At 50.9% G+C, this 12,638-nt stretch overlaps 1 protein-coding gene across 1 annotated transcript in view; it reads right to left on the bottom strand.

Annotated features, from left to right (window-relative positions):
• The window catches only part of CATSPERD (cation channel sperm associated auxiliary subunit delta), a 56,841-nt gene that overhangs the window by 2,729 nt on the left and 41,474 nt on the right, over positions 1-12,638 (bottom strand). Inside the window, exons 16-20 of the mRNA XM_032883709.1 lie at positions 10,510-10,588; positions 8,553-8,605; positions 6,793-6,867; positions 5,496-5,624; positions 3,553-3,736 (exon numbers count right to left, since the gene is read on the bottom strand). Of these exons, the coding sequence (XP_032739600.1) occupies positions 3,553-3,736; positions 5,496-5,624; positions 6,793-6,867; positions 8,553-8,605; positions 10,510-10,588 (520 nt within the window). The remainder of the gene's footprint in view (positions 1-3,552; positions 3,737-5,495; positions 5,625-6,792; positions 6,868-8,552; positions 8,606-10,509; positions 10,589-12,638) is intronic.

Genomic DNA, 12,638 nt, shown 5'->3' with positions numbered 1-12,638 from the left:
GGGCCCAGGATATTGTACAAAGGGGAAACACCCTTGAACTCAGCTGCTTGCCCTTAACCAGTACATTGTGCTGCCTCCCTGAGCAGAATACTTTGCCCTTCTGCACTATTTGCTGGTGGACCCAGATGGGAGGGAGGCTGGGCTTATAAAAAGCAAAGACAGAAAATGGAAAAGCAAGAAAGTCAAAGTGATGGGGAGCCCAGCAAAGGGTTGGGGTGCCTGGGTGGCTCAGTGGGTTAAGCCTCTGCCTTCGGCTCAAGTCATGATCTCAGGGTCCTGGGATTAGGTCCTGTGTTGAGCTCGCTGCTTGGCAGGGAGCCTGCTTCCCCCTCTCTCTCTGCCTGCCTCTCTGCCTACTTGTGATCTCTCTCTCTCTCTCTCATCAAATAAATAAAATCTTTTAAAAACAAAACAAAACAAAACTGAAGGGCTCCTCTCATATGGCATCAGCAAAAACCCAGAAGACATCACGGACACACCATAGGACTGTTGCAGTGCATTGCAACAAAGGGTTAATCTCTCAGCTCTAGAAAGAGCTCTTGACAAGTGAGCAAAGAAAAGAAGTGAAAGTGGCTCTCAATCATGAAAAGGCATGAAGCCCGAAGCCCGGCCTGCAGCGGAAGTCAGGCACATGGAAACGGACAAGTCCGTCCTGGGGTGGTACACCTAGCTGGTGTGCTGTGGAGACAGGTGCACGGCGGGAGGCATGTGGCGCCGGCCCAGACTGCGCATGCGTGTACCTTATAACCCAGCCAGCCCTTCCCTGCCTGTAGACAGCTCCCCAGGACAAGGGACCCATGCGGGTGGATGGAAGTGAGAGACTGGATATAGCCCAAGACCATCGGTGTGGCAGCAGCTTAACAGCTTGGAAGCACCAGACTTTGGGGGTCTGGAAGCTTCCACTCTTGGAACCCCAAGCCATGCTGTAAGGGAGCCCAGGCTACCCTGCTGGGGAGAGAAAAAGCACATGGACAGACAGCCCAGCTCCTGCCTATCAGAAGCCCAACAGGAGAGAACCTTCTCAGACCTGCCAGCTGAATCCCCCTGTGAGGGCACCCCACCCATGCCACAGGAAACCACCCTGCTGAGTCAGGGGTGGGTTGTAATGGCTAGCTGTCCATCTTACTGCTCTTCCAGCCTTTCTGGGGGTTCGGAAGTTCTGATTAAAAACCAGAACACAAATGCAGAAGCAATGTCCATGGTGTGGATGGCCACTGGGGTGTATGTTCCCCAAACCCAGGCCCTGCCCGTCTCCCCCCATAGGTCGAGGATGGGGTGAGGGCAGACCCCTGATTTCACCTGTGCCCCAGCACCTAGCAGCCCTTGGATCTCAGCCTCGTGGCTGTTAACGGCAACAGGTCCTCCCATCTGTCAGCAGCTCCCTGCGTGGTGGAACCACACAGTGCCCCATGAGGCACCCCTCCTCTGGGTCTTCCTTGGCTTCCTTGGCAGACGCATCCCTAAGTTAGCACCCCAACAGGGCCGGTTCTCATACCCATGCCAGTCCTCACTTGTCCGTATGTTTTGCCCCTGGCTTCCTCTGGGTCACCTCTGAGCTCCCCCCACACAAATAAGCTCTGTATTTGCTTCTGCTGTTCCCGCTTCATCCCTACGATGTCACTGGCCCCAGGGTCTGCCCAGGAGCTTCAAGCTGGAAATGAGGGAAACGCTTGACTCTGTCCCTCTCCTCCCACATCATCCCAACCCTCCCCAGGCCCTGTTGGTTGTGTCCCTGTTAGGCACCGAATGTGTCCCCCACCTCCCCAGATTCATATGTTGAGACCCTAGCCCACAATGGAATTTGGAGGTGGGCCCTCTAGGAGGTAATTAGGTTTAGATGAGGTCCTGAGGGTGAGAACTGAAAACAGGGTCTCAAAGGAGAGATTTGTATATCTGTGTTCATAGCAACATTAATTAACCACAATGCCCAGTGTCCACTGACAGGTGAATGAATGGTGTCCAACCATCCAGTGGAATGTTATTCAGCCTTAGAAAGAAAGGGACTCTGACACCTGCCATGATGCGGAGGGACCCCAAGGACAATGGGCTCAGTGAGAGGAGCCAGACCCAGGTCACATCCCACAGGACCCCACTCCCAGAAGGCCCCCAGAGGAGTCCTGTCCGCAAAGAGAGGAGACGGCGGGATCCAGGGCTGGGGCAGGGGGTAGGGAGTCTGTGCTTTGTGGGGACAGAGTTCAGTTTGGGGAGATGGAAAGTTCTGGAGACGGAGGGTGGGGGTGGTCGCAGGACAGTGGGAGTGTGCTTCATGCCACTTAAAATTATTACAATGGTACATTTTAGGTTGTGCATATTTTACCATAATTGAAAAAAAATTTTAAATCCTTAATTTTTAAAAGGGGTTTGGGGCACCTGACTGGGTCAGTCAGTACAGCATGCAACTCTTGATCTCAGGGTCGTGAGTTTGAGCCCCATGTGCGGTGTAGAGCCTACTTTATTAAAAAAAAAAGGGGGGGGCACCTGGGTGCCTCAATGGGTTAAAAAAATCCTTCAGGGGGCACCTGGGTGGCTCAGTCAGTTAAGCATCCAACTCTTGGTTTCAGCTCAGGTCTTAATCTCAGGGTTGTGAGTTCAAGCCCCACATTGTGCTCCAAGCAGAGCATGGAGTCTCCTTAAAAAAAAAAAAAAAAAAAGGTCTTTGGGAGTTAAAAAAAAACCTGGGTCATATAAAGACCACACGAAATGGAAAAAGGAGACTGTTTCTTAGCCTCTAAAGCCCCATTTATATTGACAGAGCTAGCTCCACCTGGTTTCGGTTGCTGAGGGGCTTAGAACAAACAGTCCATCCAGACGTGCTGAAAATGCAGGCATTCAAAATTGCTAATCACTGGGACTGATGGAAAAAGAAGTGAGGGGACCATCTCCTAAACGCACGCTACTCTGAATGATGGCACTAGCGAGAAGAATGCAATACTTCGTATGGGCACAGTCGGAAAATTACAATAAACGCGAACCACATATGTGTGGCTTTCTCTATTTAAAAAAAAAAAAAAAAAAGATCAGGGACGTGGTGCCTGTACAGCCTGGCGAGAGCACGGAACCGGTCGTGGAAGTGAGCTGCGCGCTTTCACAGGGGTTGTAGGTTAGGTGAATTTCCCTTCAGACTGGGGGGGGGGGTGGGAAAGCAAACCCATCGTCCGTAAGAAAATACGTGATCAACTCAGAAGGAGTGTGGAGAGAAAGCATCGGAGGTGCCGGGCTAAGAAAGGAAGCGCACAAAAAAGAGCCAAGGGCCTCCCGCAGGGCCGGGCTGCAGGCGTGGGGAGCGAGCGCCACCTGTTGGCCGCGTCGCCGCGCTGCGTCCGCGCCCTTGGCCGTGGCTGGGGAGCGCACACCCGCGGGTCAGCAGGCTCGCCGCGGCCCGCGCGGCAGCTTTTCCTTCCACAGCACCGTGCGCTTGTTTCTCCGTCGTGCAACGCCCCCGCCGTGCCCTGAGCCCGCAGACGCGCACCCCGGCCCGACCAGTCCGCGCGGTCTGACCGCCGGCCCGCAGCCCGTTGCTGGGGCCTGTCTTGGAAAAGGAGTGGACGCTACCTCTCGGTCCCAGGCGAAGGGCCTCCTGTCGCCCGCGGTCTCCATGATGGTGGTCCAGTTCTGCGGCTGGGCCTTGCAGCGCGCCGTCTGGGCTGTCAGGGAGTAGGTGTACGTGAACAGTCCGTGCACCTCCAGTAGGACGAACTCTGTCTCGATGACCTCCTGGAACTTGCCTTCCCGCCACCTGGGACACAGGCGCAGGGCTGGGCTGAGGGGGGATGCGGCAGCCCCCGGGTGTGATGAGTCCATGCTGGGGGCGGTAGGGAAGGCGGTGCTCCCCTCCCCCTCCAAGCTTCCCCAGGCTGCCACTTTGCCAGGGAAGCTGCGGCAGGTGGGACAGGGGAGGGCGGGGAGGTGGGGGAGGTGGGGGTTGCCGGCCCTGTTTCCCGCTGTGCCTCTCTGCCTCTTAGGCGAAGTCTAGACCCAAAAACCACCACTTGTAAAGAAATAGATTAGATAATAAGCAAGTACACACACACACACACACACACACACACACCCCTTCAGGCCTGTCCTCTGACACTTTTTGGAGGCCGTCAGCCAACATTCCAAAGGGATATATTTAGGGCTGTTGATTGGGGTTGTTCTAAAAATCATTTGGGGCACACCGTCTGTGATCTCCTGGCAGGTGGGAGCTCCGGCCCTGCCCCTGGCTGGTCGCTTTCCTTGATCTTTACCGTATGGGGGCTTGCATCCCCCCCACGTGGCGGCCCAGAGTTTGGGGATGGATCCCGCATGCCAGGCCCACAGTCTTGCCAGTGTGTGGGATTAGGGCCACGGGGAGCAGAGAAGTGTCGACCGAATGACCCCGCCTGTTTTCAAGGGTAAGCGGGTTTCTCCTGTCGCGAAGTCAGCACACTACTATTGAGTCGGACGGTCTGCGGGGCATGGAGCTGTGCCCGGCCGGCACATACCTTGTTTAAGTCAATTACCAATAAGTAAAATGGAATAGCCAGTTCCTGGAGTGCCCTGGCCACACTCGGGAGTGCTCGGGAGCCACATGTATGCTGACTGCGGACAGGGCTGCACGGAAGGATGGAGAACTTCCACTGGGCAGCGCTGGTCTGGGGCAGCAATGAGGTAGCTCTGTCCCAGGGCGGCGTGGTTCTGGTCTCCCCGGGCTGGGGCTCCAGGGGCCCCATGGGCTGGTCGACCACCCACGACAGTGTGGAAGCTACGCGCGGTGGGGTGTGCAGGGGCTGTGATGAAGGAAGGCAGCAGAGTCCACAGAAGGGGGAGTGACGTGAGAGCCGTGGGCTAAGTTGTGTCCCCCCAGACTCCCACGTGGCAGCCCTAGCTCCCCATGTGACTGTGTTTGGATGTGGGGGCCTTTAAAGGGGTGGTTGAGTATGACCGAGGTCATAAGGGTCGGCCCCAATCTCTTGGGAGGAGAGGAGAAGCATGGCTGTCCTCGATCCCTCCACCACCTGAGGACACAGGCAGAGGTGGCCTCCTGTATACCAAGGAGGGAACCTCGGCGAACCCAGCCGTGCGCGCACTCTGACCTTGGACCTCCAGCCTCCTGGACTGTGAGAAAACCAGCACCCATCATTTAAGCCCCTAGTGGGTGGTATTTCGTTATGGCTGCAGGAGGTAAGACATTGCAGGAAGAGGGGGCGCCTGGGTGGTTCAGTCGCTTGGGTGTCCAACTCCTGGTTTCTACTCAGGTCACGAAAGATCATGAGATCAAGCCCGCATGGAGTCCCCTGGAGCTTCTCGCTCCTCTGCCCCTCCCTCCACTTGTGTTCTCGCTCTCGCTCTCTAATAAATAAATAAATCTTAAAAGAAATAAAAAGACATTGCAGGGAGAGGGCACAGCAAGGGCAGGGCCTGGGGGTCCGCTGGGAGTCCGGGCTGTACAGAGAGGGGTGGGGAGGCCGGCGGGGAGGAGGGAGCACTGTGGGAGGTAGCGGACGGATTGGAGGCCCCCCCTGGGGTCTTACAGTTCCACCACGGGCTTCCAGGGGTTGTCCCAGTAGACGAGGCTGGGGCAGCCCAGCTTCTCATACTCGTACTGCACCACCAGGTCCTCACTGGCCTTCTGCCCCTGGAAGTTGGGGTCATAGGCATCCCTAGGCAGAGACAGGTGGGGTGGCAGCAGAGGGCCATTCAAAGCCATGGTCCAAATGACCCCAGGAGCCCTGCGGCAGTTAACGTCTCGGGCCCCCTTGGCCGGGGCGGCAGGCCCAAAGCCCGGCAGACAGCCGTTGGACTGGAACTACAACAGTTCCCTATACCTACAGCCTCCCGCATCAGACTGTGGACGTGTGAAACCTGTGCACCGTCTGTGATCTCCTGGCAGGTGGGGCTCCGGCCCTGCCCCTGACTCCTTAAACTCTCCCTCTCTCTGTCTTGCTCTGTTTCTGTCCCCCTCTCTCATGGTCTCTTATCTCTACCTGTGTCCTGTTTACCTGTCTTTCCTGAGGTAGGACACACGCACCCCTCACGCGCCCCACAGTGCCCCCACGAGGTCTGACTGCGGGCTTCCTGGTCAGCAAGCCCAGCAGCGCCAGGTTGGGCCTTGGCCGTGAGTGTGGACAGGGCCTGACTCCTGGCTCATATCTGAGGGGCTATGGTATATAAAACACACACGTGTCTTCCCGTGCTGGGGGTCGGGGGCTCTCTGTGCCCGGGTGCCAGGCAGGGCCAAGTTCTGCCCCATGCTCTCTCAATGGCACTCAGGACCAGCCACGCCATACAGAGGGTCACCCTGGCCCTCACCCCCTCCCGCCTCAGCTGACGGGGTCTGGCTACCTCCGCTCGCTCAGGTGAGCAGGTGCCCAGGCTCCAAGAGCAGGTGGGAGGCTGGCAAGATGGCAGCGGGGTGGCCTGGTAGCTGGGCAGACCTGGGCTGGGGGTCCTGCCACATCGCACCAGCTCCCTGCAGACCTGTACTTCCCCTACCCGTCCCCTCCCCGCCTCAGATTCCCTATAGTCCAGATATCAATCTAAAAATGATTTCCAGGGTGCCTGGGTGGCTCAGTGGGTTAAGCCTCTGCCTTTGGCTCAGGTCATGATCCCAGAGTCCTGGGATCAAGCCTCACATCGGGCTCCCTGCTCAGCGGGGAGCTTGCTTCCCCCTCTCCCTCTGCCTGCCTCTTTGCCTACTTGTGATCTCTGTCTGTCAAATAAATAAATAAAATTAAAAAAAAATAAAAAAATAAAAATGATTTCCAATTAGCCTTTGGGGCTAGGGGGCAGTCATGGGAGGGAGGGCGTGAACGGAAATCTCGGGCTCACCTCTCAATGATGTAGCTGTAATTGTCCTGAAGGCCCACGGGGTCAAGGATGTTGTTCTGACAGGCTGAGATTTCGCTGTGAGCGACAGAAGGTGGTGAGAAGTTCCCTACCCGCATGCAGCACCGAAAGGATCATGAATTCTTCCCTTGGACACGTACACCCCGGCTGGTTTCATTTTTGAGTCCTTTCTTACTTCCAGGCTCAGTCTGCATCTTCCCTGCCCAGAGTCTCCAAGGAGCCCGAGTTCATGTGGGAGAAAGATTATCCGAGCCCCAGACCTAGGCGCTGGGTGTCCTGACTCTTGAGAAAATCATTTCCTGGATTTTCTTTGTAGCATTAGATCCGGGCATGCCTCCTTAGGCAACACGGTTTCTTTCTGCCTGATTTGGGGTTTTAAAGACTAGAATCACATTGTGTGTGTTCTGTTGTGCTTTCTGTTCCATGTTTCTACAACCCCGTCCAGGCAATTCTGCCTTGACGGTTTGCGGGGCTGGGATAGTCCTTTCATCCAACCACCGTACCTGTTTGTCCATCCTCCTGTCGAGGGATTCGAGCTGGCTTGCTTCCAGCTAGAAGCTATTAGGAATAATACTGCTCAGAACATTCTGGAACCCTTGCCAGTGTCCACATGCATGACTGGAATTGCGGGGTCAAAAGACGTGCTTTCTAAAGCACCTGAAAAACGTACCTACCCACCCACAAAGTTGGTGCGTTCTGGAGGCTACCTGGGGCTCCCCGTGCTGACCAGCTCTTGCTCCTGGCCACGCTCTGTAAATTTCACCATGCTGGTGAGTGAATTTGGCCTCTAAGAAAATTTTCTTTTTCTTTTCCCTATTAAGTGAGGTTGGCCACCTTTTCAGCGCTTTTACCAAGCATATGGATTTCTTTACTTTTTCTTTCTCAGAAGTGCCTGTTCAAGACTTTTGCCCTTTTTTAAAAAATTTGTCTTTTTTTTATAATGACTAATTTGTAGGAATTCTTTATAAAGCCTGGATACAAGCCTTTGTTGGTTCCACGTGGGACAAATATCTTCCTACTCTGCTTATGGCAGAAGCTATTTGTATATTGTTTAAAAAATATTCCCTGTACACATGTCCTAACTATGCAATTTATTGATTCAACAAAATGTTTCCATTTGGGGGTAAAATCATCGCCTGAGTTTATCATTGCCCTCGAGCAGTGGAGAGCTGAAGCCAGCCTTGACTAGCTCCTGAGAGCCAAGTGTTAAATCTTCTGGAATTTTGTGGGCCGACAGAAGCTGGAAATCGACAGGGTGGGCGTCTTCACACCACAGGAATTGTCACATGCTTGGACTTGGGGCCTCCCCCTCCACCCAGAACCAATTGTTATACACTTATCAGCACACCACTGCCTGAGGGGGCAAAAGTATGGCAATTTGGCCAATCTTCTGGCTTTTTTTCTTTTTAAAATTGGATTCTCATGGCTGCATTCCCTGGGGGATAACTATGGATACTGAAGGCAAAGTTCTGCAACATTTCAGCAACCAATTAAAACCCAAAACCCTAAGCAATTTTAATCAAAATGAGGAATTCAGGGACTCATAAAAGAAAGAGAACATGCAAAGGATTAGGGAAGAGGGGAAAAAATGTAAATATCACCAAATTGATAAAGGAGGGGAGGCTGCTGTGCAAGAAGACCAACTTAAACCATTAGTATTCATTATTTGACTATTTGCTATGGAAAGGTTAAATATACACAAAAGTGGACAGGACCATGTCACCTGACTTCAACACACTTACTTCTGAATGACGATCTTCTTTTCCTGGTCGCAACCCACTGAAATGAACGCCGTCTGTGGAGGAGAGAGGCGGACACGCTGACCTGGGTCGGTGAGGGCCACTGATGGCCCAGCCACAGCAAACACTCACACCCAGGGGAGACTGGACATGATGAGCACAGATCCTGACACGGTGATCCAGGCTCTTGGCTGTTGGAGCTTTCAAGTCCCAAGACCTTCCCAGAGCTACGGGGTGAGCCTAAGTGCCGCCCATCACTTAGCTCCAACCAGAAACCAATTTATAAATGCAGGATAATACTTGGCATATAGAAGGCTGGAGAGAAGAATGAATTAATGAATGAATGAACCAACTAATGAATGAGTGGGTGGGCTTCAATAAACAAACAGGAGAAAAGAGGAAAAAGCTATTTGTGCTTCTCAAAAAGTGAAGATGGGCTTCTCAAACTGGGGTATGGTGTCACCCTCAGAGATGTAAAAGGGAGTCTAAAAGCATATTAAGACAAACTTTATATTTTTATATTAAGTTTTTATATTATTGTCTTTATATTAAAACAAACATGGACTGGGGTGCCTGGGTAGCTCAGTGTGTTAAGCCTCTGCCTTCACCTCAGGCCATGATCTCGGGGTCCTGGGATCGAGCCCCACATCCGGCTCTCTGCTCGGCAGGGAGCCTGCTTCCCCCCCCTCTCTGCCTGCCTCTCTGCCTACTTGTGATCTCTCTCTCTGTCAAATAAATAAATAAAATATTTAAAAAACAAACAAACAAACATGGATTTATCAAGGAACAGAATGCAAGGTTTATATCAGTTTTACAAAAATTGTGGTGTAGAATATAATATATACAACATAAAATTCGCCATCTTTTTTTTTTTTTTAAGATTTTATCCATCCATTTGACAGAGGGAGAGCACAATCAGGGAAAACAGCAGGCAGAGGGAGAGGGAGAAGCAGGTTTCTCACGGACCAGGGAGCCCAATGTAGGAGCTCAATTCCAGGACCCGTGACCTAAGCAGACACTCAGCCAACTGAGCCACCTAGGCGCCCCTAAAATTCACCATCTTAGCCATTTCAAAGGGCAAATCACAGTGGCATCAAGCACACCCATCCTTCTCCAGAACTTTCCATCTCCCCACATGGAGACTCTTTCCCCACAAAGGATGGACTCCCCACCCCCTGCCCCAACCTTGGCTCCCATGGTTTTCTTCTCTGTGCGGATGGGACTCCTCTGGGGACCTTCTGGGAGTGGGGTCCTGCAGGATGTGTCCTTCTGGGTCTGGCTTCTCTCACTAAGCCCAGTGTCCTTGAGGTCTATGTTGTAGCAGGTGTCAGGATGTCCTTCCTTTCTAAGGCTGAATTCCAGTGTGAGGATGGGCCCCCATCTATTTATTGATTCACACACAGGTAGACATTTGGGTTGCTTCCACCTTTTGACTATTATGAAAACGTCACTATGAATACTTGTGCACGGGTTTCTGTGTGGATGTATATTGTTTTCCGTTCTCTTGGAACACCGAAGAGTGCTGTGACCAGAGTTGGTGAGTCTTGTTCTGGGGATGTCCAACAAGGAAAGACACTATCCATGCACCTGCTCCGAGGATGGTGAATCATGAGGGGGCGCCCTGGGGAATGCTGTCAGGGGGAAAGGGAGTGACCCTGGCAACTGGGACAGGATTACCTCCATTTTCAGATTCTGAGCATGGGCTCAGCCAGCCCCTCAAGGAAAAGATAGAGAAGGCCCACTGCCATTATTCTTTTTTTTTTTCCTTAAAGCAGGGTCCACACCCAGTGTGGAGCCCAACACGGGGCTTGAACTCATGACCCTGAGGTTAAGACCTGAGGTGAGATCAAGAGTCAGATGCCTAATCGACTAAGTCACCCAGGTGCTGTGCCCACCCCCCACCACTACCATCATTCTTAACATACCAACAAAGAATATGGAACAAAAATTTGGGACATACCAGTGGCTTGAGGTCCACACACGAAATTTCCTTGTTGGCTATGTCCAGAGTGATGGTAGATCCTGTGGGTCTCTTTATGCTGCAAGGCAATGGGATTGTGTGGTATTGCACATCTGTGTCACAAATAGGGTCAGTGTTAAAAATAATCACTGACTCATCAATTTATTTATACATGCATCCATCATCCATCCATCATCCATCATCCATCCATCCATCCATCCCTCCATTTGTCCATCTGTCCATCCATCCATCTACTCATCCATCCACTCAGCCATTTGTTCCAGAACAGTGACAGAGAACCTCTGCTATTACATGGCGGCCCCACCCTCCCTTGAGTTTCTACCTCTTCTTGAGTCAGTTTTGTTCATTTACATATGATAGCCTATTGAAAACATCTGACTTCCAATTTCATTATCCCCGAGCTACATACATGTTTTCTTGTTCTGTTTTTCGCTGAGGTGCAAGTGAAATACAATACCATATTTGTTTCAAGTCTATGACATAGTTATTTGAGGCTTATATACATTGCAAAACGATCACCATAATAATCCTCGTTATCATCTGTCGCCATACAAAGTTAGTGCATTCTTATTGACCATATTCCCCTGCTGTACATTACAGCCCCGTGACTTATTTCACAACTGCTAGTTTGTACCTCTTGGTCCTCTTCACCTGTTTTGCCCACCCTCCAACCACCCCCCTCCTCTGGTAAACATCAGTCTTTTCTCTGCATCTATGAGTCTGGTTTTGTTTTGCTTGTTTGTTCATTTGTTTTGTTTCTTTGGATTCCACGTGTAAGTGAAATCATATGGTATTTGTCTCTCTCTGCCTTATTTCACTCAGCACAATGCCCTCAAGATCTATCCATGTCGTCACAAATGGCAAGAGTCCATTCCTCTGATGGCCGCGTGATATGCCATTGTACACATACACTCCATCTTCTTTATCCATTCTTCTATAGATGGATACCTATGTTGCTTCCCTAATTTGGCTACTGTAAATTATGCTGCTATAAACATAGGGGTGCATGTATCTTTTCAAATTAGTGTTTTTGTTTTCTTCAAATAAATATCCAGAAGTGGAATTACTGGATTGTATGGCGAATCTATGTTTAACTTTTGGACAAAACTCCATATTGTCTTCTGGACTGGCTGCAACAATTTGCGTTCCCACCAATGGAGTGAGAGGCTCCCCCTTTCTCCACATCCTCACCAGCATCCGTTGTTTGCTGTGTTGTTGATTTCAGCCTTTCCAACAGGTGTGAGGTGGTGTCTCGTTGTAGTTTTGATTTCTATTTCCCTGAGGATCAGACGCTGAGCATGTCTTCACGTACTATTGGCCATCTACAGGTCTTCTCTGGAAAAGTGTCTATTCAAATCTCCTGTCCGTTTTTAATCGGATTGTTGCTGTTGCTATTGGGTTGTGTGTGTTCTTTACATATTGTGGAGATCAGCCTCATCAGTATCTTCTCCCAGTCAGCAGGTCGCCTTTTCACTTTGTTGATGGTTTCCTTTGCTACGCAGGAGCTTTTTAGTTTGAGGAAGTCCCACCCCCCACACACAACTATTCTTTTCATGGGTTCTGTGTCCATACTTTTCATTTTCTGTTCCCAATATTCATTTCAATTCTCTCCTTCTTTGTCAGCATCACGGGGTCTCATCTAGTGTCCTGGTCTTCTGAAGAACCAGCCTTTTGTCTCACTGTGACTTGATACTGTTCTTTGGCCTCTACTTAATACATTTCAGATTGTATCACTGTTAATTCCCTTCTTTTTGTGGTTCCCCTAGTTCTTTAAGTTAAATATTTTTTTTAAAGATTTTATTTATTTGACAGACAGAGATCACGAGTCTTTAAGTTAAATATTTAGTTCGTGCATCCTTAGTCCATCTTCTCCCTTAATAATAAAAGTGCTCAGGGTACTCATTTTCCTCTGAGTACTTTAAGTGTGTTCCATGGATTTTAAGATTCAAGGATTATCTAGAAAAGTGTCTCTTAATTTCCAAGAAAAGGTTTTTTGTTGTTGTTGTTGTTACTGGTTTTACTTCTCTGGCGGTTCAGTTCTAGTTTTGTTGGATTAAAGTCTGAGCATGTGGTCTGAAAAATCTCTCCTGGGAGGTCTGGTGGATGTT

The sequence above is a fragment of the Lontra canadensis genome, unplaced genomic scaffold (genome assembly GCF_010015895.1).
Source record: "Lontra canadensis isolate GAN:19392208 unplaced genomic scaffold, GSC_riverotter_1.0 scaffold88, whole genome shotgun sequence".
Lineage (NCBI taxonomy): Eukaryota > Metazoa > Chordata > Mammalia > Carnivora > Mustelidae > Lontra > Lontra canadensis.
Note: the sequence above shows the minus strand (reverse complement) of the source record. Positions and strands in the feature narration are given on the sequence as shown.